The 26,842-nt window shown below is 44.5% G+C and overlaps 1 protein-coding gene and 1 non-coding gene across 6 annotated transcripts in view; one reads left to right on the forward strand and one right to left on the reverse strand.

Moving 5' to 3' along the window:
* Positions 1-511: 511 nt before the first annotated feature.
* Positions 512-583, reverse strand: TRNAE-UUC (transfer RNA glutamic acid (anticodon UUC)). Its single transcript has one exon. It is a non-coding gene; the product is annotated as a tRNA-Glu (tRNA).
* A 7,070-nt stretch (positions 584-7,653) lies between these two features.
* RNF150 (ring finger protein 150) overlaps positions 7,654-26,842 on the forward strand; it is a 281,991-nt gene continuing 262,802 nt past the window's right edge. Inside the window, exon 1 of one of the 5 annotated variants that reach the window (XM_070769076.1) lies at positions 7,654-8,834. In XM_070769076.1, coding sequence (XP_070625177.1) covers positions 8,345-8,834 — 490 coding nt within the window. In that variant the 5' untranslated portion in view covers positions 7,654-8,344. The remainder of the gene's footprint in view (positions 8,835-26,842) is intronic. The other 4 variants (XM_070769079.1, XM_070769077.1, XM_070769078.1 and 1 more) reach the window with 4 other exon arrangements.

Consider the following 26,842-nt stretch of genomic DNA (forward strand, 5'->3'; position numbering starts at 1 on the left):
TAAAACTAGACTCTAAACTCCTTGAGAGGAGGACTCCTGTCTGTTCCTCAGGACAGAGCTTAACACAAACAAGGCAATTATACATTAAAAAAAAAAAATCAATAAACAGTCTTTCTTGAAACGTTTTTTGGACGTTAAAGTTTCTAGACCTTGTTCCCTTCTACTCCTCTTGTCCTGACCTCCCTTAGGGTCTCATCCTCCATGAGCCCTTTAGGATCTTCCAACAGTCCTGGGAGGAGGTGAAATCACTCCAGTTTCAAAGTGAAAATTGTGGCTCAGCACTGTGAAAACTGCCCATGTGGCAGGACTGAGATCCTAGTCTGGTTCATCTGCTACCAAAGCTCTGCCTCTGCCCAGCACATTGTATCTCCCCTCCAAGCAAATGTAAGATGGAAAAAAAAGAAAATCATTGAGACAGGCCATAGGATACCAAGTATCACAGGATGTTACTCCTTAGGAAATGGATTTTTTTTTTTTTTTCCTAGCTGTGCTGTGGCTTGTGAGATCTTAGTTTCCTGATCAGGAATTGAACCTGGGCCATAGCAATGAAAGTACCAAGTCCTAACCACTGGACTGCCAGGAACTCCCAGGAAATGAATTTTTAAAACAATAATGCTAGCCCTCACAGAGTCGGACACAACTGAAGCAACTTAGCAGCTTAGCAGCACATGTAAAGTAATGTGAATCCCCTATTATATTTTGAGAATTCTTCCCCCCTTATGTGGAAAATATTTTTAAAGAGTTCCCCCCTTTTCAGTCATGCGGATAGTTATTCAGGAGCTTATTGTGAAGAAAAGACCTACCCTGAAGAACTGAACAGGCATCAATTTCTTTTAAATTGCAATCAACCAATCAATCAAATCAAATTAAAAAAATACAATATGGATCAAACCTTGTGCATTGAAACTTTTCCCCATTAAGCTTTTATTAAGCCACTAAAACATGCATATGTAGAGTAACTGCACTTTCAAATGCTTTGTTTTCTCGAAGTCTACTGTAGAGTGTCCTTTGAAAATGCGGCACATATGAGGGGCAAGATGCTAAAGCAAAGCAGTGTCAAGGCTGAGGGCTTCATAAAGTCTCATTTGCTGGCATTTGGAGAAATGACATCCTCCCATTTTCTACTGGGGCTTGTCAACTTAAAAAATGCACAATGTGAGAGTTGAGAGTTAAGTTTTATTGGGGCAAAATGATGTCTGTAGCCTGGGAGACAGCATCTCAGATAGCTCTGAGAGACTGCTCCTAAAAGGTAGGGGAAGGTCAGTATATATGTGAGCTTGGTGAAGGGAGAGTAAGTGCAATTGAGGACTTTTTTTTTTTTTTTTTCAGAAGGTTTCTACTTGTCACAAGGAGCAGACGTCCCAATGAAGGATTTTAGTGCTTTTCTACATATGAGGAGATACAAGAATTGAGCTCACAAAATCAGCTCTTGAAAATATCTAACTGTCTGAAGACCTGTTTGGCCAGTTCACTGCCCCTACCAATCCCTGCCCCAGCACGGATTGCCTCACTTTTGATCCCCACTTCAGGGAGTGCTGAAGGTCAGCAACAGCACATGATTTAATCCTTGTAGAGGTGTGTGCGTACTTATCTTCTCCTTATTGGAGAAGACAATGGCACTCCACTCCGGTACTCTTGCCTGGAAAATCCCATGGGCGGAGGAGCCTGGTAGGCTGCAGTCCATGGGGTCGCTAAGAGGCGGGCACGACTGAGAGCCTTCATTTTCACTTTTCACTTTCATGCATTGGAAAAGGAAACGGCAACCCACTCCAGTGTTCTTGCCTGGAGAGTCCCAGGGATGGGAGCCTGGTGGGCTGCCATCTATGGGGCCGCACAGAGTCGGACATGACCGAAGTGACTTAGCAGCTTAGCAGAGATGTGTGCATTCTTAGCTGCTCAATCATGTTCCATTCTTTGCGACCACATGGACTGCAGCCCACCAGGCTCCTCTGTCCATGGGGATTTTCCAGGTAAGAATACTGGAGTGGGTTGCCATGCCCTCCTCCAGGAGATCTTCCTAACTCAGGGACTGAACTGCACTGCAGGCTGAGTCTTTACCATCTGAGCCACCAGGGATGGCAAGTACCAATGGCAAGTGCCAATTTGCAGCTGACAGGCTGCTCTTTACTTTTGACTTGGACATATACACGTTGCATGCATTTAGGTCAAATCTGCCTCTACCATTAATGAAAATAAGAAAACCTCCTTACACCAAAGAGCCCTGGGGAGAACCACTCATTCTATCTGGCCTGGGCTGTTTGGCTGGTGGAGAAAGTCCCCCTCAGGTATGGGCTCACCACTAGACTGTCTTCTGGTGATATTTCAAAAGCAAATACTTTAGGGAACTCCCCCTACTCTGGAGTATGGTATATGAAGTGAGACCAACCTCTGGAAAAGCAATTTGGCCATCCAAAGTATGTGTCAATAACTTGAAAACTGTTCATGTGCTTTGACCAATGATCTTCCTTCTGGAATTTTAAGCTGAGGAAAATTACATGAAATTGCCATTTTAATATCTCTAGGCACTTTGAACCTAACATATTCTAAACTCTCGATGCTTTTATTTATTTTTAATTGAAGGATAATTGCTTTACAGAATATTGCTGTTTTCTGTCAAACCTCAACATGAATCAGCCATAGGTACACATATATCCCCTCCCTTTTGAAACTCATCTCCCTCCCCATCTCACCCCTCTAGGTTGATCCAGAGCTCCTGTTTGTAAACTCTGGATTCTTATCCCAATCAGTTCCTCCTGCCTCTCCCTCATCTCAAAAAATGACCACTCCTTTCTGCCGTTGCTCAGGCTCCCAACTGTAGAGGGCTTCTGCAATTCTCTTTCCTTCATATTCCATTTCAAACACACCAGAGAATACTGTCTGTTCCATCTTCAAAATATATCAAGAATCCAATTGCTCCTCAGCATGTTCAGCACCACCTTCTTGGCATAAGAGATCATCTTCTGTTTCTGAATTATGGCTATAGCTCCTGTTTGTTTTCCTCGTTTCCATACTGGCTCCAATACAGTCAGAACAAACTGCTAGACACGCACAGTCTGCCTGTCAGCTTTATGTCACTTCCCGGCTTCAAACACTCCAAAGGTTTTTTTCCTGTCACTCAGAATAAAATCCAAAGTGTTGACCCACCTCTCATCTCTCTGATCTCTTCTCTTTCACTCTTTCTTTCCCTCACTCCTCTCCATTCTCAATGGTTTCTTTGCCATGGTCCAAGCACATCAAATATAATACAATCGCCCTTCAGGATTATTGCGTTTATGATGCTCTCTTTCTAGGATAACCAGTGTGCCCAAAGTGCACGTAGATCCCTCACTTCTTTCAGGATTCTGTTCAAAATTCACGGCATCAGAGCAGCTGATCCTAGCGTAAGATAGCGCCTAATATAAGTGAGCTTACCCTCCGTCACTCCATTGCCTTTCTCTTCATAGCACTTTTTATTGCCTGGCACTATCTACGACTCAAAATTTTTCTGTTTCTCCCACCTCAAAGTGTAACTTTTGTGACCCTCATCTATTTGATTTCCTACTGGATACCCAGCCTAGTGGTTCAAGTAGTGTTAAAAGGGTAACACTCCTTTTCCTGGGGTAAAAAGGAGCACTGGGCTAAAGAACAGCAATCATCAGTACAAGGCTGGAAACAACTTAAGACCATGCCCTCGAAATGGACTTTTTATTTTATCGTGAATTGCATTTCTGCTTCTCTGAGATTGTGGCCAGTAAAAGTCAAGATCTTAGAGATTATCATTATTATTTTTTGAGTCATGTAAGAGCAAGGTGCAGACAGAATGCCTCATCACTACTAAATACTTCAGTGTACATATTCCCCACTTAAGAAACTTCTTCTACGTAACTACAAGATAAACATTCAAATCAGGTAATCAGCATTTATAAGACACTACCAACCAATCCATAGACGTCATTCCATTTTTGCCAATTGTTTGTTTTTCTTATCCAGTTCAGGGGCCAATCCAGAACTCGTCACTGCATTTAGTGGTCATGCCTCTTAAATCTCCTGAAGGATGTAACAGAAAAGATGCGGTGCTCTGCTCAGCACAACACATCAGGAGGAACATGATGTGACTGGTTCTCTTCCTGGTGATGCTCGTTTGATGACCTGGCCAATTTTGGTGTCTTCCAGGGCTCTGTTCAATGAATTTCCATTTCCTTCCATGTAATCAATAGATACGTTTCAGAAGATATGTTAAGATCAGGCTGACATGCTGCTTCACACGAAACACCCAGTCATCAGCCTCAGCATAAACTGAGGACTCTGGCCACAATCAACCAACACAGGCAAGTGATGACTTACTCTGTCTACCAGTGGTTTTTGTTTGTTTTAGGGCATACAGCATGTGGGATCTTACTTCCCAATCAGGAATCAAACCCATGTCCCTTTCATTGGAAGCACAGAGTTTTAACCAGTGGGCCATCAGGGAAGTCCCCTATCAACCTTATTTAGTTGAAATTCTTCATAAGGAAGAGCTGTCCTTTATTTCCCACTTATTTATTTATTCCACTTATTATATCATTATTTATTCGTTCATTTATATTAGCATAGATTCATGGATTTCTATTTGACCCAATAGGTTGCAGTCAGTTACCATCATTATTTATTTTGATACCCGGATAGCCCCAGGTTTGGCCAGCGGAAGCTTATGCACGTCCTTTCAGCATGTTTCCATCGTGCTTTGAGCACTTCCTGTAATGGGCTCCTAGCTCACTTTGTACTTTCCCAGCCCATGCACAGGAATCAGCCCTGGTTTCACTTAAGGGAGGATGGAACTCAGAAACCAAGACCTTCTGGGCACCTGATGTGTCCATTACTTCTAGCCTCTGAATGAAAATAGCTACAGTGTCTATGTGTGTGTGTGTGATGATTTCCCAGTCATTTTGAATTCAATCCAACACCTTAGGGTTCTTTATGAAGCTGAGCAGGATCCTGTGAGGCCCACCTGGGTACAAACCCTTTCTGTGACCCCATTTCTTATTTAATAAATAGGTTTCATTCAGCCTCCATGATCTTCCCTGAGTCTCAAAGGGCAGATGCAAACAGTTGCTTATCAGGGAAGGGAGGACATGCAGTAACAAAGAAGTAGCTGTCAAAACAATAGTGGAGCAATGGGGCAGGGTCCTGGCTCTTCTTCAAGGAATATATATAACAATATATTTGAGTTCTTCTGCAGGAACTAAGGCCCCTACCCAGGGGAATGACGGCAACTTCAGGCTGAGCGCAATATTCCTGGCGCTCCACTGTGTTACTTCACCACGAACCAATCAGAAGGAAGATTGCACACAGGGGAAGATAAATCAAGACTCTGACCCCTTCCCCCAGTGATTCTCCCTTTAAAACCATTCAGGATCCAGAAGAATCTTTGAAGTCGGTGTTTGGACACGAGTTCACCTTATTCCCCAGAGAAGGCAATGGCAACCCACTCCATTACTCTTGCCTGGAAAATCCCATGGACAGAGGAGCCTGGTAGGCTGCAGTCCATGGGGTCGGTAAGAGTCAGACACAACTGTGCGACTTCGCTTTAGCTTTTTACTTTCCTGCATTGGAGAAGGAAATGGCAACCCACTCCAGTATTCTTGCCTGGAGAATCCCAGGGACGGGGGAGCCTGGTGGGCAGCCGTCTGTGGGGTCACACAGAGTCGGACACGACTGAAGCAACTTAGCAGCAGCAGCAGCAGCCACCTTCTTCCCAGGTTGCTGGCCTCTTGAATAAACCAATGTTTCCTTTTCAACCAACTTGTCTCTCAGCTATTGGCTTTCCAAGGGTAAGCAGTCAAACCCGAGATGGGTAACATTTATAGCTTTCTTTCATTCCATATTCATAAATTCTTTCATCAGTACTAAGAAACCTGGCTCCCATTATATTTAATATTTTACATATTTGCCCAGTAGCCCTATAATTAATCAGTCTCCCAGCCAGGAAGCTACCTCCTTCATCCTGCCATCTCCTCAGCCTCTGACTTATCCTCTAAGGGAGAGAAGAACCGGTAAGTCACACACTCTTAATGAATCAGATTCACCAAGTTTTGTGGTTGGAGAAAAAATGCTAAGAGTCAGAGAAATATGGTGAACCACTCTGGTTTGTGAGGCCTCTATTCAAAAACCTCGCTGGGATTTTTGGGCAATGGACTCAGATCTCTAGTGGTTCAGGAACCAGCTGCCAGGCAGTCTTCACTTTTGCCATTTTGGCATTAGGCGCTATAAAAAGCACTGTCCCAATTGCCTAGAAGCCTATTTTCTGAGATGAATAAGTTAGGGAAACACACAAACCCAGCACATCCAATACCACAGAGACACATTCTTCCAAGTAGTTCTTCTTGGGCCTGCTTCTAATTTGGGTATAACTGGGATTCTTTGGTCTCCCTAACAGCCACCAGCTGTTCCTATCCCTGCTGGAAAAAGAACAGCCCGTGCTGATGGGTAGCCATTAACAGATCTCTGCAAACATGCTAATGTTTGGGGTGGGAGGGGGTGAAAGGTGGACTTTTGTTTTCATCATGAATTGGATCCTGAGTTCTCGGAAAGAGTGCCAGCTGGGAAGTTCAATGTGGGTGATTAAGAACCATCACACAAATTATTTTTGAGACTTGATGGGTATCTCAAGCCAGGGAAACTGTGGGTGTGAAAAGTTAACCACTCATTTACTTGGTAAGGAATTGTGCTGTATCGAAGTTTTAAGAACACAGCTCCAGAGTGGCTTACTCTTTGATAACTAGTTGTGATCTCTATGCAAAGCTGGGCAATACTCTAGAAACAACCCCTAAACCAACATACCTTGTCTACTGAGCTGTAAGTATTCTGTTACCTGTCATGACAACCAGAAGAAAAAAAAAAAAAAAACCACAGTAAAGAAATAGCTCACCCAATTTATTTTCTTAAGGAGTTAGAGAACACTCATTCTATAGGAAAACATATATCACGTTTGCTGCCAGACAGTAAGAAAGAAGCCCACGTGTAGATGCATGCTGATGGGGTGGTCCCTAGACGAGGAGCATCAACATGACTGGGTAACTTGTTAGAAAAACATAATATGGAACTCACCCCAGATGTACCGAATGAGAAACTGCAGCAGGGCCCATCAGTCTGAGTTTTAAATACCACCTACTCTGCCTCCGCCCTCTTGTGACACGGATGTACTTTCAAATTTGATTATCGCCGCCCTAGACACTCGAGGCATGGTGTTGGAAAGACCTGGCTACCAACTAAAGTTACCCATTGGCCCTAGGATGGGTTATTAGGGAGTTCGCTGCAGTTCCTTCTGCAAACGGAAAAGTTTATCACACACACACACACACACACACACACACACACACACACTTCTCTACATTTAAGATGCAGGAGTTCGCTGCAGTTCCTTCTGCAAACAGAAAAGTTTATCACACACACACACACACACACACACACACACAGACGTCTCTACATTTAAGATGCAGGAAGTTGTTCCTGTCCTCCTAGGTCTAGGGATCGCTTCCTCCTTTCGCCTCCACCTGGACCAAGTCGCAGAGTAGGTGGAATTTGAGACCCGGCAGGGGTCGCTGCTGCCCATAAAGAGAGAACCGGGGAAGCGTGGCAAGAGAAGCCTAGAATCTTTGACATCACACTAAGCTCCTCCTTGCACGCACACAGTAGACACACACAAACATATACAGACACACGCACGCACACACTCACTGACCGCGTAGTCTTCTCTCTGCCGGCTTGCTCCCGGTACCCCCGAGCCGGCCCCTCCCGCGGCAAGTGTGTGCTGGGCGCCGCCGGCGAGGAGCCGAGTGCCGGCAGCCGAGGGACCCGGCGCGCAGCAGTGGCGGCCGCCGCGCCCGCAGCCGGACCCGTTCGCCCCAGCGCTCGGCGACGGCGACCGGGACACCTCGCCGGCACCCCGGTCTCCGAGCAGCCGCGCCCGTCCCCGCCCGGGCTGCAGGGCGCCGGGCCGCCACCCCGCACGCTCCCGGGCCCCCTGCCACCCTTATGCCAGAAGGAGAAGCCGGGCGAAGGAGCAGGACGCTCGGCAGCCGGACTCCGCCGCAAACCCTGAGCGCCCCCTCCGCCCGCGCCCCTCCGGCGCCCGCGAAGCGAGATGCAACCGCCACGCTCCGGCTGAAAGGGGAAGGGGCCGGCGCCATCCGCTCGCTCCGAATTCTGTCTCCGCGGCGGCTGCGCGTCCCGGCCGCGGCCCCCCGGGCCCGGGAGTGAGCAGGAGCAGGAGGAGGAGGAGGAGGACAACGACGAGCGGCCGGCCCAGGGTTGGCCGGGGCTGGGGAGGAGGGACGGCGCGGGGGGGAGCGCGCGGGGGGCGGGGAGGGGGCCCCGGCGGATAAAGATGGCAATGTCTCTCATCCAAGCGTGCCGCAGCCTGGCTCTCTCAACATGGCTGCTTTCCTTTTGTTTCGTGCATCTGGTGTGCCTGGACTTCACCGTGGCCGAGAAGGAGGAATGGTACACAGCCTTCGTGAACATCACCTACGCCGAGCCCGCGCCGGACTCCGGGGCCGGGGCGGCGGGCGGCGCCACCACCGCCGCCGAGCTGCACACCGAGAGGACCGAGTGCGGGCGCTACGGGGAGCACTCGCCCAAGCAGGACGCCCGCGGGGAGGTGGTCATGGCCAGCTCGGCCCACGACCGTCTGGCCTGCGACCCCAACACCAAGTTCGCCGCCCCGGCCCACGGCAAGAACTGGATAGCCCTCATCCCCAAGGGCAACTGCACCTACAGGGATAAGATCCGGAATGCGTTCCTGCAGAACGCCTCCGCCGTGGTCATCTTCAATGTGGGCTCCAACACCAACGAGACCATCACCATGCCCCACGCAGGTAAGCGGGCTCCGGGCGGGCTCGGGGCGGGGGCGGGGAGCCCAGGGCGGGTGGAGGCGCCGAGAAGGATCCAGCGCCTGCCTCCTCGCTCCTTTCTGGGAAGTCTGTGCTTTGCTAAAGACGCGTCTCTGCTGCCTAGACCTACTAAGTTTCGCTCTGCGTCACTTCGTGGGATTTGCAAAGAAGAGAGGACTCACTGCATTGTGGGGACCAGGGAGTACGTTCCACTTAACACAGAGCCACTCGGACAGGGGTTGGCCGAGGGGGCCTAACTTTTCCGAGGAGGATCTGGAAGGTGGGGTGTGAGGGGGAGGAGGGGGCGGGCAGGGCTCGGATGTTGCTCTGGGCTTAGTGACTGGCCTCGCATCTGTTTGGGACCCGGAGATCTGATCTTGAATGTGTGCATCAGGTATACTCCTGATGCCGGCGTTTCTGTATCAGGAGGGAGCTAGGATTACTGATGCTGGCGCTCGCCACCGCCAACTTGCTCAAGTCGGGTTTCAGGGTTTCAGCTCTTCGTGGGAGATTAAGAGTCCACCCCCCACCCCGCGCCACCCGCTGGGTTGACGCACGTCATAAATAATACTGAAAATCCGGTGCTCTGCCAAGCTGTCATCCGGACAGCTTGACAGGCGGGCACGATGGTAAATGATCAACAATCCTTCACAAGCCAACAAGAGCATAGTGGCCATAAAGTTATGCCTACTTTTCTAGTATTGCAATCCTTGCCCCCGGCTTGGGAGGTTAAGTATACTGAACATTTCCTTTAGGGCGAAAAGGAGATTTCACGGTAGAAATAATGTTTTCGTAAAGATCGCCGGGTGCCCAGACTGGAAATCCATGACTGCCCTAAGACGCACTATTTCTCCGTGTGCCTGACATAACAGTGCTTACTTGGTAGAAACAGCAAAGTCCTCTCCAGGTTTGTTAGCAAAAGCAGCTCATTTTAGCAGCTTTGCCTCCTTGAGTTCAGGGTTACTTCTTGTTTCTGTGCGCCCCTAGAACCTTGCCCCCTCTTTGCCAGAAGCTGGGTTTGAGGCTATGGCATCAGGGAGGGAGTAAGAGGGAGTGAAAGTGGCAGATGAATTTTCTTACTGGAGTCACCGGATCAAAGACATTATTAAAATCTGGCTTTTAAAGAAATTAAACAGTTATGCTTCTGAAATGGAGTAGCAGGCTTTGGCCACATTGGGGAAGGGATGCATTCTTCAGGGACAAGTTTTCATTCACAGAGCTCCTGTCACCTATTAGGGAAATATACCGTGTGTTTGCCCCTGGTGGTCAACATCAGCTGTTACAGACAAGGAACTTAACCCTGCTGCTAACAGGTGGGGTGGGGAAGGTTCCGGAGAAGGCAGTGGCACCCCACTCCAATACTCTTGCCTGGAAAATCCCATAGATGGAGGAGCCTGGAAGGCTGCAGTCCATGGGGTCGCTGAGGGTCTGACAGGACTGAGCTACTTCACTTTCACTTTTCACTTTCATGCATTGGAGAAGGAAATGGCAACCCACTCTAGTGTTCTTGCCTGGAGAATCCCAGGGACGGGGGAGCCTGGTGGGCTGCCGTCTATGGGTTCGCACAGAGTTGGACACAGTACTTCTAACTCAGGGTGAAAAATAATGCAATGCATGAATGAATGAAGGGGAGGAAGAGGCAGTTAACTTCTTTAAAAAGTTAATATAGAGCATTGAGGACCATTTGATATACTTTATTGAGCTCAACAGTTTTGTAGGTGAAAAAGATTGTACTTTGAGCTTGAATCATAAGAGCCCTGTGTAAACTTTATGATAGTCGAGGATTTGGAGGACTGTGGAAGAGCATTTTAAATCATGTAAAAGATCTTGGGAAACACATTTAATATCTAAACCTCAATGGGGAGAGCATGAAGGAGGGGTTTTTGTTTTTGTTCTTTACCTCAAGAAGATTGTTAGTCGCCTTTGCAGGATCCTTTAAACATGTCTCTTTTTTTGCATGTGCGTGAAATCGGATTCTTCAGCTTCAAACACAAAGTTAAGAGGCATCATTTGTTTCTGTCTAAAAAGAACTGCCAACACACTGGATCAATTAATGGCTCATCTGTTTTTATAGGAAGCAGTGAGCGGATTTTCCACACAAAATGATGCTTGACTAAGATATAGTGGGAATAAATAAAGGCCTTGGTAATAGTTTGAAATTTAGACTAAAAAAGGTCAAGGAGATTTCTATTAGCTGTTCTGTTTCCAAAAATGCATTTATGTTGTCACTGCTAAGAGCCATGAGAATTCCATATTATCATTTGATGTATCGCCACATTAGGGGACTGGATTCACTTTAGTCAGCGATTGCATTGATGGCTGCTAAAGTCTCATTATGAGGAGATCTGTGACCTGGTAGCTTGGCAAACCTTTCACTTTTAACTTCTTCTGCCTGAACCTGAAACTGTGCCAGCGCTGCTCTGGCTGTCAGTGTGTTACACTTACTCGAGAACCTGGAGGCTTTACTTTTTCTAGTTGAATTCAGAATTCTGACTCAGTTGTATCTTAGGAAATGTATCTTAGGTGTATGTTTTAGATCAAATATTCTTATTTTGTGAACATGGGATGCAGTATACCAGATGTTCCTTACGTTTGTGAACTTTTTGGTTCAGTCTCTAAAAAGTGAACATCAGCTTTACATTAAAAAAAAATTCTCACCTCTTCTCCAGATCCTTTATTTTTGGCACTGATCACTTTCAGGTGAGGAGAAAGTCTGAATTTAGTGTTATGCAACCCATCATGTAATATCTGTGAGTTTGGGGTGATGTGACACCAATACACCCACTGTCTTGAAATTCAGTTAAATGGAAGTCATTTTCCCTTTCCCTTTCCATAGAGCCTACCTTTCTGCTTTTTCTTTACTGGCTTATGATTTTGGGTTTCTAACACTTCTGCAGTTATGGTTTTCTCATTCACAAAGACCCAAATTTTCCTGGGATAGGTTAGTAGCTTTAGTTTGTAATCAGTTTTAAAAATCTCTTTAAAATATTACTGCTTCCTTGAGAGAGAGTTTATGTATCACAGAATTCACTCTCTCTATATATGTATATATATATTAAAAATTGGGGTATAGTTGCTTTACAATGTTGTATTAGTTTCTGCTATACAACAAAGCGAATCAGCCATAAGTATACATAGATCCACTCCCTCTTGAGCCTCCCCCTACCCTCCCATCCCACCCCTCTAGGTCATCACAGAGCACTGAGCTGAGCTCCCTGTGCTGCACCGCAGCTTCTTCCTAGCTATCTATTTTACAGAGGCTAGTGTGCATATGTCCATCCGACTCTCCCAATTCATTCTTCCTCCTCACCCCTGTGGCCGACTTAATGGCTTTTACTCTATGGACAGAACTGTAGAACCCTCACAACTGACTCCAAAAGGAAACCCCACATCCATTGGCTTTTACTCCTCATTTTACTCTCTAGTCCCCCAGTCCTATTTAACTACTAATGTCCTTTCTGTCTCCATGTGCCTAGTCTGGACATTTCATATGAGTGGAATCAAGTAATATGCTTTTTCTGTAACTGACTTCTTTCACTTATCTTAATGTTTTCAAAATCTGTCAGTGCTGTGGTATGTATCAGTACTACACTGCTTTTTGTTGCCAAATAACATTTCTTTGTATGTATATACCACATTTTAATGGACGTGAGTTTGAGTGAACTCCAGAGTTGGTGATGGACAGGGAGGCCTGGCGTGCTGCAATTCATGGGGTTGCAAAGAGTCGGACACAACTGAGCGACTGAACTGAACTGAACTGAACCACATTTTAAAAATTCATCAAATAGTGGATGCTTAGTTTCTTTCTACTTTTTGGTTATTGCACATAATGCTGCTGTGAACATTCATATAGAAGTTTGTGTGTGGACGTTTCTTTTGGGTACATATCCAGGAGTGAAACCTCTGGGTCGTATGGCAACTGTCTGGTTTAACCTTTGGAGGAGCTGTAAGATTGTTTTCCAAAGAAACACCATCTCACATTTCCACCAGCAGTGTAGGAGTGTTCCAGTTTCTGTCCGTCTTCATCAGCGCTTGTCATTCTCTTTGATTTTGCCCATCCTGGTGGTTGTGAAGTAGTGTCTTCATTGCCATTTTCCTTTGCATGTCCCTGATGACTCAGTTCAGTCTCTCAGTCGTGTCCAACTCTTTGCGACCCCATGAACTGCAGCACGCCAGGCCTCCCTGTCCATCACCAACTCCCGGAGTTCACTCAGACTTACGGCCATCGAGTCAGTGATGCCATCCAGCCATCTCATCCTCTGTCGTCCCCTTCTCCTCCTGCCCCCAATCCCTCCCAGCATCAGAGTCTTTTCCAGTGAGTCAGCTCTTCGCATGAGGTGGCCAAAGTACTGGAGTTTCAGCTTTAGCAACATTCCTTCCAAAGAAATCCCAGGGCTGATCTCCTTCAAAATGGACTGGTTGGATCTCCTTGTAGTCCAAAGAGTCTTCTCCAACACCACAGTTCAAAAGCATCAATTCTTCAGCGCTCGGCTTTCTTCACAGTCCAACTCTCACATCCATACATGACCACTAGAAAAACCATAGCCTTGACTAGACGGACCTTTGTTGGCAAAGTAATGTCTCTGCTTTTTAATGTGGTATCTAGTATATCTAGTATGCTATCCCTGATGACTAGCAGTTACTTTTTTGCATGTGTGTTCAGTCACTCAGTCATGTCTGACTCGTTGTGATACCATGGACTGTAACCCATCAGACTCCTCTGTCCATGAGATTTTCCAGGCAAGAATACTGGAGTGGCTTGCCATTCCTCCTCCAGAAGATCTCCCTGACCACAGATTGAACCTACGGCTCCTGCAGTTCCTGCATTGGCAGGTGGATTCTTTATTGCTGAACCACCTGGGAAGCCCCAGAGTTACTTTTTAACATCATCTTAATTCTTTCTCTGGTGGCTCAGCGGTAAAGAATCTGCCTACAATATTGTAGCAGGAGATGTGAGTTTGATCCCTGGGTTGGAAAGATCTCCTGGAGGAGGAAATGGCAACCCACTCCAGTATTCTTGGCTGGAAAATCTCATGGACAGAGGAGAGCCTGGCAACAGTCCATGGGTTGCAAAGAGTCAGACACGACTTAGAAACTAAGCAGTTCTTTCTCTAGTTTTTCATTTTGCTCCTTCCCCCCTTGCTCACCATTATTTGTTTTCTTCAGCTCATTCATGTTTTGTCTTAAAGAAGAAAGGAGGTTAGTAAATAGTAAGAGATCTACCTCTTTCAGTTGGGAAGGGAAAAAAAGCCCATGGACCAGAGACTCTTTATGCCCCCTCTCAAAGAATATGAGGAACTGCATCTTTGGTGCTTTAGAGCTCCTCCCCATGTTTGCTTTGAGAGAGCAATAGGAGGGCTTGCCTGAAAAGCTGTGTAGGAATGCAGCCTCCATCAGAGAGCTCCAGAACTACTCTGCCAGGTACAGGAAAAGGCAGCCAGGCCCAAATGACCTCCTCGGAGCTGCTCAGATGCCTGTGAAACTTGAAGTATACTCTGAGGGAAGTGGTGTCAGCAATTTCGAGAGGCTGTATTGAGTGAGAGTCACTCAGTTGTGTCCAACTCTTTTTGACCCCATGAACTGTTAGCCCGCCAGGCTCTTCTGTTCATGGGATTCTCTAGGCAAGAACACTGGAGGAGTTTTCCATTTCCTTCTCCAAGGGATCTTCCCAACCTGGGGATCAAACCCAGGTCTCTTACACTGTAGACAGATTCTTTACCATCTGAGCTAGCAGGGAAGCCCAGAGGCTGTTTTGGGAAGTGGTAAGTTAGGAATGCCACCTCATGCGAAGACTTGACTCATTGGAAAAGACTCTGAAGCTGGGAGGGATTGCGGGCAGGAGGAAAAGGGGACGACAGAGGATGAGATGGCTGGATGGCACCACAGACTCGATGGATGTGAGTCTAAGTGAACTCCGGGAGTTGGTGATGGACAGGGAGGCCTGGCGTGCTGTGATTCATGGGATTGCAAAGAGTCGGACACGACTGAGTGACTGAACTGAACTGAACTGAAGTTAGGAATGTGGCCTCTCACCAGCCCCTTGAGTTTGTGTCCTGGCTCTGCTATTTTCTCACTGTGGATCTTTGAGCAAATTAGCCTCTCAAGAACTCAGTTTCCTCATTTGTGAAATGGGGGAGCCTCAGGTGGTGGCTATGGAAATTAAATGAATTCATAGGTGTACAGTGCTCGTGTCTGTAGCTGGCAGGAGCTGTCAATGCGTGTACCCTTATAGGCATTGTGAATGGTGACAGGAACCACTCCGTGGGTTCCCAGACCCCCAGAGGCTCACAGTGGCCCTGGTAGCCTTAGTAAAGAGCTCTTCATTCACCCTCTTCTGCTTTAGATGTCAGAGCTGCCATGCCAGTTTCTCTCTGTGGTTTCTATGACTTGAGACCGAGTGTCCCAGCTCCCGTTGATGGTGGGCGAACATTTGAGAATTTTCCTCCTATAATTGTGCTTTCTCGTGACTTAAATTAAAGCCTCATCAGAGAAATACGAGATGTACCTATGTATGGTTTGTATATATTTATATGGTGAACATTGGTATATCTGTAAGTGAGTGGAGGCGGTGAGTGTCCGAGTTATATGTTGGAGAAATCATGCATTTTCTTTTTAACTTTTTTGAAGAGTGTGTTTGCTATGTTTTTGTCTTTTGCTAGTACACAGTTAAAGGGAAAGGAGAAAACTAAGCATCTAGTCATCTAGGAAGAACTGTTGAGAGACTGGATTCCTAGTAATAACCTAGAGAGGGAGGGAGGGAGGAGATGGTTGAAGTAACCATCTGAAAAACAAGCTCAGCCGTTGGTGAGGAGGAGCCCAGAGTGGGGTATATCTCAATGTATTCTAGGGCCTTCTCCAAGGTTGGAGGAAAAAATGTAGGAGATTTATTGAGGCTCTTTCCTGTGTAGGTGGGTGCTAAGATTTTAATGTGTGGGTCCATGCTACATTTACTGTTAAGTGTGGAAGCCTTCCTTTACAGCCTCTGTAAAGTAATTAGCTGCTTGAATTTATTGCAGAGCTCTTATTTTTAGGATATCTTTGTGTTGTTTTGTTTTATATTTTCCTTTAAGTAATACGTTTACCCCTCTTCAGCATATGGTAGCCCTCTCTCTGGGTAGTAATAATACTGCCTGTGTGCTGCTTACTCTGTGTCAGGCATGTTGTAAGCACTTTGTGTATCAGTTCATTTAATTCCCACAATCACACAATCAACGCTGAGCTATAGGTACTGTTCTTAGCTGTCTTTCATCGATCAGGAAACTGAGGTTTAGACAGAGGAAGTGACTTGATCATGCAGGTAGTAAGTGACGGAGCCAGGCTTACAAACCTGAGCCGTCTGTCTCCTGACTCTGTGCTTGTAGCTGCTGCTCAAACCCTACAAACTAGCTGTGGACAGTGGTGACTTCATAGTGGAGACAGGAAGTGATCTAAAGCTGATTCTCATTTCTGAATACTCCAGCACATCTATCAGCCCAATACACATGGCCTTGCAGACTGCATTTTTGTGACGGGAGAGATGGGATTTTGTGCTGGGGCTGCCCTCCTCCAGAGCAGCCTCTGATTAACCATTGGCTTTGATCCGTCACTTTCAATCCAGGGCCTCAGGTTTCTCACTTATAAATAGAGAAGTTTGGATTCGTTGCATGTCAAGAGCTATTTGAACACCGCAGTTTATTCCTTATACATTAAAAAAACCAGGATACTTTTACGAAAAATCACATTTCTGACTCCTCATGAGATCTGATGACAGGGCACGGTGTCTGGGCAGAGAAGTGACTGGCCGTTTAGGTGAACAGTGTGCCCGTTATCTGGCCCAAGGCCCCATCACTGTGGATGTCCTGGCTCTGGGCCTGCCTTGCTCCTGTGTGCCCCATGCCTCAGCTCTGAGACTTATGTATTTGGAGCCTCAGCTTTATGGAGACAGACCAGGACTAGTGAGGAGAAGTTATAGAACGCAGACTTGGTTAAGCAAAGGAGAAAAAGCAGTTTATAAAGTTAGAGCTGTTGAGAGATGGAAGAGGTTTTCTTGGGAGGTGAAACCTTCTCTTGCCTTCAGGTGGGAGCTGAACACAGGATTTATGCCCAGAGTTCCGATGGGGGTGACCAAAGGGTTTTCCCAAGCCTGAGAGCCCCTGATGCTCTATCATTTCTATATTTAAACTTCTTAACGGCCTCAGTTTCCATTTCATTTCCCTCTTAAGCTACATATGGAAAAGTTACCATTTATGCCTGGTCTTAATCTCCCAGGCCAAAAGAATCCCATCCGCCCTACTTAGTATTTTTGTCTTTATTTGGTGCTCAACTGTACTTCTTCACCTGTCTCTCTGCTGGCAGGTGGATACCCAATAGTCAGAAATTCCAGACTCTGTTATTAAAAGCCCTAATTTAGTGTCAGTGTTAAATAACATTATTGGTAATGTAACTTAATATGGTCTGGGCATTTCAAGAAACTGTATGGTTTGTTTACTCACTTCAGATCATAAAATCCTGTCTTTACCTTTTAATCTTTAGTAAGAATCCTGTCTTCATCTCTCCCAATGCTTCTATTCTTAAAAATCCCCTGGCTTCTCAAAACGGAAGGAATTTTATGACTGTGAAATTTGGAAAGGTTCATAAAGAGCCTCGTGCTTTATAACTCATTCTTCTAGTTTCTTAGAAAGGAATGATTATGCTTCTGATGCAATGCAAATGTGTTTAGAAACCAGTCTCAGCTTTTGAAAAAGAAGCCCTTGACCATAATTGTTGGATTTTTTGGACATGAAACTTGGTGCATAAAGAACTTAATATTTTGATAGCCCCTGAAAGTCTTCAGTTTATCCTCAGAAGAGATACTTCACTTTGTATATACTCAAAGGAGGACCTCCACTTACTACCGAGTGACTGAAATGATATGCTGAAATTCTGTGTATTTTATCATGTAAATTGAGTTGCTAAATTTGAATTAATCTGAATAGAATTTGACTTTCATTTTATGTCAGCTCTGAAGGGTTTTGTTGGTAATATAAAACCAGAGAAATAAAACTGCCTGTGCTGTGTGATTGTTCTTCCACTAAGCTGCGATAACAGTGGTTCTATTAAATGGAAACCTTGTCCATAGGTGTACTATAATCTTTTATTTTAAGCTGTGAGAGGTTAATCACTTGGCAGTTTAACTCATGATAGGATAAGTGTGCTTCATAGATTGAAATAAAAATATTAACAATTATGATTTGATCTAGTTCTTTTATTTTTCTATATGAGAGGAAAATTAAATTTCTTTTACTGCCTCAAAAGCATTGTTTATACGTTTATTTCTACTGGTTTCTACTATCTTTTTTTTTAAATCTTATCTATTCCATGATATAGCAGTATTTAGAAAATCATTTTCAGTAGAGATAAGAATCATTTGCCATAAAATTAAAGCTTATATGTTGGATTGTTAGGCTTTTCTGTATTTGATGTAGGAACATCTTTTCCCACATCTCTTGTGTCTCCTACGTTGCTGGTGGATTCTTTACTTTCTGAGCCTTCAGGGAAGTCCCATATTTCATGATAGAGATTTGAAAAAGAAGTGCTTTTGCATTAAATGTGTGGCTAGTTCATGTCCAGGCAAAACTATATAATGAGCGTATATATTAGGCGAGATCCAGGAAATACTGTCTTTCTAACCAATTCAGCCTGGTATGTCTCCATCATAACTTTCTTCTTAACACACGCAATCTGCCAGTAAGCACTATTGAAAAGGAGGATTTGAGATTTTTCAGAGGTCTTGTCAGTGTACAAATGCCTTTTTTCTCCCATAAGTGTTTTCCCTGATCCTCATTTTCTGCAGAAGCTATTCATCTGACCATTCTGTAGCCATGAACTGATTATACCTACATGTAATTCCAAGTGACCCAAAGAATGGTGGAAAAGAAAAGATGTTTTCCCCTCTCTTTAGTAAAGTGTTTCCTCCTTTATTTACCAAGGTGCATGAAATGTTCTTCCTCCCAGATAAGCAGGACTGGCTGCCTCTGTAAGGCCCCTTCTCCATGACCTCATCACTAAGGCACTCCCTAGCTGCTCAGTTTGGAATGGCAGCATCCCTCCCCCTCCTCCCCCAGCACATGCTGCTCTTCTCCCGGCTTCATTTTACTTATCCTTAGCATGTCTTCTCCCACCAGAATGTAAGGGCCACAAGAAGGAGGGCTCTTAGACGCTTTTGGCTCATGGTAAAGTTCCAAAGCCTAGAATGATCCCTGGTGCATGGAAAGTGCTCAGTAAACCTTAAGATCTGTTAAATAAGACTGGAAAGATGGACTCTCTTAACATGCTGCTCTCATTTCATGAAAAAATATTCTATGACACTAGAATTTTTTTTCTTAGCTTTTAACTTGTATAAATGAGGTCAGGGAGATTCTAATTTGAGTTTCCTGTTAAAAATGATGGAGTCATCTTGTAGAATATGACATGAAGTGAGTGCCGGGTTCATGCCCTCATCTCAGGAGAAAAAAGACATACTAGTAACAAGCAAAAGGATCAGGGCATACAAAAATGTTGTAATCAAATACAAATCTGTGCATATGTTTATTGTCCTGTAGCTTTAATATCCATTTGTATATGTATATATTTTAAAATGAAAGACATATCCCTTGTAGAAAATTTTGGAAATATAGGACATTTAAAAAGAAAGGAAGATAACCATCAATAACTCAACTACTCACTCAGTTCTAGTGTTTTTTCACTTTGTGGTTACATATTTCCTTCTACCAAACTGGGAATATATTACATGTGCTTTTATAGCTTTTTAAAATTTAAAGGCACGTGTTGAAACTTCCTTGATGTTTGCACTTTGCCCCTACCTAAACAGTACTGCTGTAGAATCTTTATGTGCCTAAAAATGGGTGTATATTCATGATTCTCTTAGGTCAAGTGCCTGAATATGGCACTAGTAAGTCAAAGGCTATTCATGTGCAGACATAGAGCTTTTTTTTTTTAAGCCTGTCTAGTGATGTCTTCCAGAGAAGGCAATGGCACCCCACTCCAGTACTCTTGCCTGGAAAATCCCATGGGCTGAGGAGCCTGGTAGGCTGCAGTCCATGGCGTCGCTAAGAGTCGGGCATGACTGAGCGACTTCACTTTCAGTTTTCAATTTCATGCATTGGACAAGGAAATGACAACCCACTCCAGTGTTCTTGCCTGGAGAATCCCAGGGACGGGGGGCCTGGTGAGCTGCTGTCTGTGGGGTCCCACAGAGTCGGACACGACTGAAGCGACTTAGCAGCAGCAGCAGCAGCAGTGATGTCTTCAGTTACATGCTCGCTCCCTAGAATGGCTCTCCTTTGAAGACGAAAGAGTATCTGTCAGCTGAATCTGTCAGAATGAACATTGGTGCTGTTGCAAGACCCTGGCACAGCTTTCTGCATCACTCTGCTCCAAGCTGGACTAGCTTGACAGTCAGGACAGAACACAGAAGGTGGAGAATTAAAAGAGAAGTAAAGCCTCGGTGACAGAACCATCAGGATTGCGGTTGGTGACGCCCTCACTGTTCCTTCCGTTCTTCCATCTCTGGGCTAAGTGCAAAGTGAACAGGGTATTAGGAAACTCGCGTTTCAGTTGTGGTTCTGCCTTAAATTGGCTTTACCGTTGGCAAGTCACTTCCCCCCTCTGGATCTCATTTTCTTTCATTTGAAAGTGATAAGCAGGAGGGTCCCAGAGGGGAATTTGGTTTGGATCAGTGCTTCTCCATCCTGGCCACACATTAGAATCTTCTGGGGAGTTTAAAAATGACTCCTAGGTCCCACCTGCTGAGATTCTGATGTAATTTGTCTGGTGGCGGGAGGGGACTCTCCAGATGATTCTGATGGGCCACCAGGGTTGACAGCCACCACCGTGGGTGAATGTAGAGTCTTCCTCAGGTTCTCCTATCCCATGGTTCTGCATGTATTTAAAGAAACAGTGCATTTTCCTTTGACCATATAAAATCCTTACATGAAAGAAGGACTTTTAAAATTTACTGATTGCCACTATGGAAGTTCCTTAAAAAACTAAAAATAGAGCTGCCATATGATACAGCAATCCCACACCAAGCATGTACCCAGAGAAAACCACAATTTGAAAAGTTACCATGCACCCCAGTGTTCACAGCACTGTTCACAGTAGCCAAAACATGCAAGCAACCTGAGTGTCCATCAACAAATGAATGACAAAGACAACGTGGTATATATATATACACAATGGAATATTACTCAGCCACAAGAAAAGAATGAAATAATGCCATTTGCAACAATATGGATAGACTTAGAGACTAGCATGCTAAGTTGTGAAGTAAGACGGAGAAACACAAATATCATATGATATCACTTATATGTGGAGTCTAAAAAAATAATACAAATGGGCTTATTTATGTAACAGAAACAGGCTCACAGACATAAAAAACAAATTTATGGTTACCGAAGGGGAAAGGTGGGGAGGGGTGATTAGTTAGGATATTAGATTTACATATGAACACTGGTGGCTCAGTGGTAAAGAATCTGCCTGTCAGTGCAGGAGACCCAGGAGACATGGGTTCGATCCCTAGGTCAGTAAAATCTCACGGAGGAGGAAATGGCAACCTGCTCCAGTATTCTTGCCTGAAAAATCCCATGGACAGAGGAGCCTGGCGGGCTGCAGTCCATGCAATTGCAGAGTCGGACACAGCTGAACAGCTGAGTACACAACTGCTCTATATGTAAAAGATAATCAACAAGGACCTACTGTACAGCACAGGGAACTCTATATTCTGTAATAACCTGTATGGGGAAAGAATCTAGAATAAATATATGTATGTGTATAACTGAATCATTTTGCTGAATATCTGACACAAACACAACATTGTAAATCAACTATACTCCAATATAAAATAATTTTTTAGATAGCTAATACTATGTACAGTTACGTATCACCTCAAGACATGATTTAGTGAATCACTAAAAATCACCAGAGTTTGGAGAGCAGCTCAAAGAGAAACAAATGGCAAACTTGGCAAGTGCACAAACTTCTTTAACACAGTCAAAGTGTATACAATAATGAATCCGAAATTATTAGACATTTTAATTGAGTTGGGTGATATTTTGTTGATGTGCTAAATGTTCATTATCTTGGAGGTAGGCCTCTGGCCACAGAGTTAACAATACCATGATATTTTCCCCAAATAGGAAGGACCCCAGTTTGCTCATCAAAGTTTGGGGGATAGTATAGGGTGATGGTGAAAAAGCTGATTCTGGTACCCAATTGACCTGAACCAATTGCCTGCGAGACAGAAAGCAACATATGGCTCAAGATAGAGGTTTGATGTCATTGAGTTGGTAAGAGTGAGATTGCACCATTCTAAAATGAGCACAGTGATAAAGGAGCCGCCAAGACTTTGTGGTCGTGTTGGGCAGAGAGAGCCCAGAAACACAGGAGCCACGTGATTAACCTAAGCCTCACCCTATGAAGTGCGCCTCACGTGTCCCCATCAGAGCTGTTGTGAACTCTTACACTGCATGATGCAGCAGAGGGACAGCTCTGAGCATCAGATACATGTTCAGTCTACTTATGTTTCAAAAGAAACATATTCAGAATCAGACTGTATCTTACCACCTTTATCACCCACCGAGTCCTGGCCATCATCATCTCTGCTTCAACTGCTGTGTCATCTCCAGCCACTGTCTAGCTCCCATTCCTACTCCGGCAAGCTTGCCCCAGCCTCAGGGCCTTTGGGACCCTGTTTCCCCCACCAACTTTTGGATAGAATTATTATTCACACAGCAAGCGTCTCTTTATGCATTTGTACTATGTGAGAATGACTCCCAAACAGGAATGTCTGGTGGACATTTGCCTGCTTCTGCCTTGTTTAGCCAACTCCTTTTTAAAAACTCAGTTTGCTCTTTTGTCACCTGTACTCCAAGGAAAATATCTTCCTACAGAGTACAATTATAAAATCATGGAGTTTTATTACTCACATGGGCAGGGAAAGTTACCAGTCGCCACTCTCAACTTTTGCATCTTTCTCCCAGATATTTACCTGACTCACCCCTCCATAGCAGTCCTGACTCTGCTCAGTTTCCCCTTCATCGGTTTTCCTTGGCCATATTAAAAAAACTTAATCTGCTCCTTACTCTCTTGCCTTATCCTCCCTTATTTTTCTTCTTAGCTCTCTATCATTACTTGAAATTATTATATTATTTCTTTCAATAATTTACTTGATGACTGGCACGCCTATGAACATATAAGCTCCACAGTGGCAAGGTTCTTGTCTTATCAACAGCTGTGTTCCTAGAGCCTGGCACATAAAAGGCATCTAGTAAATATCTATTGAAAATATGAATGGATAAGTGAATGTACAACATGAACCCATCCACGGTTCTCAGGTGCATCACTCACTTAGGAGACGAAGTGATGACTTTATGTTCCACACTCTTTATTTGTCTTATGTTGAAGGCAAGATTTAATTTGAGAGATTACACACTTCATTTCTTCTCTTGTGCACAGCAAAGTGATTCTTGTCTTGCCAGACCTGTGCTGAGGAATTCATCTGCTGTCTAACCTGAACTTGATCCTTGACACTCATTATGTCCTGAGATCTCTTCCTGTTACCCTGCCAGTTTGTCTAAGACCTGGATGCCTTCTCCCCCCATTCCTGTAAGCAAATGCATCTCTGTTCTGAGGAACTTTGCTTTGGAGGTTCTGCAAGGTGAGATTTTTAAAGATAATGGATTAGAAATGTCAGCTTGAGAGTCAGCTGTTAATCAAACACAGAAATCTGAGAGAAGTACCTGGACACAGAGCCATCTGATGTTTTTACTGGAAGATGAACATCTAGTAGTCATGATACTTCAAGGGGACCCGAGTATTACTTGGAAGGGAATCTTAGAGGTTGATTGTAAACCTTACCTGTATAGTTTATGATGAATAGACTATCTCTGTAATAGTATAGTCTGTATAATAGTATAGTCTGTATAGTCAGTCTATCTCTGTAAATAGGAAATAACCAGTGAGATATGAGAAGTTGTGGCCTTTTGGGTAATGAGAGAACCAGGAGAGAAAGTTCAAGTTTTCTCTGAAATCAGGATAACAAGCATCAGTTAAAGCAATTGTTTGTTGAAGCAGTTGACAGTTGCTGTAGAATGAATTTAATCTCTTGTGTATTTGCATACTTTACTTTTTAGCTCTGAAACAATGAAATGATACTATCTTTATCAGTTTGACTTTATTTCTACAAAAAATGCATATCCTTACTTTATTCTTTCTTCCTTTCCTAAGTGCAGTGATTATGTCCACCTCACTGAGATGAATTCTGTTACCTGGCTGTCTTTCCTGCTAGACTGTGAGCTTCCTGGGGGAAGGTGCCACGTGCACCCAGCCCCTTCCTCTGGGAACTAGCTCCAGTGTCTTGAATGATTCCTTGTCTGCAGTAATATTAGCTAATTGTTCTGCTTAATCATGGATGCCACTTGGTGGGAGGTGCCTGGAGTTTTGACCAAATGTTTAAAGGAAATAATCAACATGTCTAAGGCTCACCTTGCAGCAAACACTAGACCTATGCGTGAGAAGTCAATTTCCTTCTCACAGGGCCGTGCTCAGAAAAGACATGAGGTGATGCTTTATTACAGTCCAAAGTCTTGCAGGTGAAAAACTCATTAGTCTCTTCTATGTTCTTGACCTCTCTGACTGTCTTGAAAAACCATTCACCTAATTAAAACTCGATCCTTTCAAATTAGAAAGTCCTACTCTCTTTGGTAGACCTAAATGACTTGTAATTTGGCTTACTGCTGTCTGAAACGCATAAGCATTCTTTTCTATTGAGGTACCATATTAAGTATATCTGAGCGTCTTACTCATAAAAAGACTTTTGTGTTTCATTAACTTAGAGTGTGAAAAAGGCATTACATTGTAGGGAAGAAGAGGACAAGCCATTTTCTTTAGTGAAGCTAATTAGAATTCATTTTGAACCAGAGCATAACCATGAGCCTGCTCACTATTTTTATATTTAGCCTTTGAAAAGGTGGCACCTAATTACTACAGTACAGTTTGTGCAATCCAGAATAAGTGCTATTTTGGCATTAAAGTGAAATTTCTGAGGAGGTTAAGATATTGGAAGAGCACAGGCTGTCACCAATGCATTAAAATAATTGTGGTTCATTGACTCATGCAAATATATTCTGCTTCATTTCCTGTTTGCAGTTGTCATGTTTACCATGGGAGCAATTTAAATAAGAAAACAGAAAAACAGCTCAAACTTTGGCCCTTGATTGATTTTTGGTAACTGAGATGGGGCATATGTTTTAAAAGGAATAATAGCCCCCAAATAGGCCACTACCTTTTTGGTGACCACAGTGTTGCTAAAAAGAAGATGTCTTGTCACACAGGTTGACTGACTGGGGCGAGGGACAGGGGTCCACTGTCATAGAGCACTCATCCCACTGTCCTGTGCCTCTGGATGAGTCTCAGCCCAGATTCCATTTCTTTTTTCAGAGGAATGGGCATTTCTGGTGAAGCAGACACTGCCCTTCTGGAGCTAGCAGGCAGTTTAAATAAGATTATCTCAACACCAAGTAGTAATGATACCAAACAGGGCCCTCGGGGGCTTCTGGGCACAAAGCCTTTCCATGTTCCCCATTTCTTTAATTATAGGAAATAGCCTTCATTTATCCTCCATGACCTTCTCTGAGTTCCAATGTGCAGACTCAAGCTGTCACTAATTAGGGAAGGGAAAGGATAGAAGACAAGAAAAACAGTCAAGAGAAACAATCATACAGCCTTGGGGCAAGGTCCTGGTACCCCAGAAAAGGATATGCACAATATCTTTGAGATATTCTGCGGATACTGAAGCCCCCTCCAGGTGGGAGAAATTAAGGATTAACAATGGTGTGCTGCCTGCAAGCATGTAGACCCCAGACCAGTTGGACCTGAAGGTTGATGATGCTGACTCCTGCTTACCTCACCACCGACCCATCAGAAGAATGTCCAGGAGCTGATCACATCCTCTTTGAACTGTTGCTATAAAACTTCTCACTGTCTTCTCCAGGTGGGGATACAATTTTTCAAATCCTGAGCCTGTTCTGTCCTGCTTTGCCTGGCAAAGAGATAAAGTTTCTCTTTCCTTCAAAACTCTGTCTCTGTATTTCTATTTGGCACCTGTGTACAGAGAGCCAATATTTTGGCAACAGCAAGCCACCCATAAGTGTCCAGTGCTGGCCATTTTTTAATATGCTACAGGCTGACAAAAACTCGGGATATGAGAAAAACCCGAGATCACCCAAAACTTGTTAAGTTGCCAGGGTCACAGGGCAGCCGGGTTCAAGTGCAAGTGGATATGACCTGACCCTCTGCGCCTGCTAGGGCCTTGGAGTCTAGCAACTCATTGATGGACAGCGTCAGACCATGCTCCAGGATTCAGGAGCTTAGGGCCAGATAGAAGCCCTGACATCAGTTCTCAGGGAGCAAGGCCTATGGAGCTCTGAAAGAAGCCCTTAGAGATGACTGGATAGTAGGTGGGGAGCGTCCAGCAGCCTCTGTGTGAGGGGCATGTGGCTGAGCTCATGCCCTGAGCTCTGAGCTCTGTCTCCCCCATGCCATCTCTTCTCCTACCATGGGAGACCACTGAAGAGAATTCTCTCCCTTTTTGCATAAACCAAGATACCCTTTCTGTAAGTCACCTCTTGTGGTTCCAGGCATATATGATAAATTCATCACCTTCTTCATTAGAAAGTGTTAGTTGCGCAGTTGTGTCTGACTCTTTGCAACCCCATGGACTGTAACCCGCCAGGCTCCTCTGTCCATGGAATTCTCCAGGCAAGAATACTGGAGTGGGTTGCCACTTCCTTCTCCAGGGATCTTCTCAACCCAGGGATCAAACCCAGGTCTCCTGCATTGCAGGCAGGTTCTTTTCCATCTGAGCCACGTTTGGTCTTTTTGAGGAGCTCAGCAGATCTTTGCTGGATTGAATAAATACTATAAAGAAGAGAATCAACACTAGTTCTGAACATACAAGGCTCTAAGCACTGAATTAG

The sequence above is a fragment of the Bos indicus genome, chromosome 17, assembly GCF_029378745.1.
Source record: "Bos indicus isolate NIAB-ARS_2022 breed Sahiwal x Tharparkar chromosome 17, NIAB-ARS_B.indTharparkar_mat_pri_1.0, whole genome shotgun sequence".
NCBI classification, from domain to species: domain Eukaryota; kingdom Metazoa; phylum Chordata; class Mammalia; order Artiodactyla; family Bovidae; genus Bos; species Bos indicus.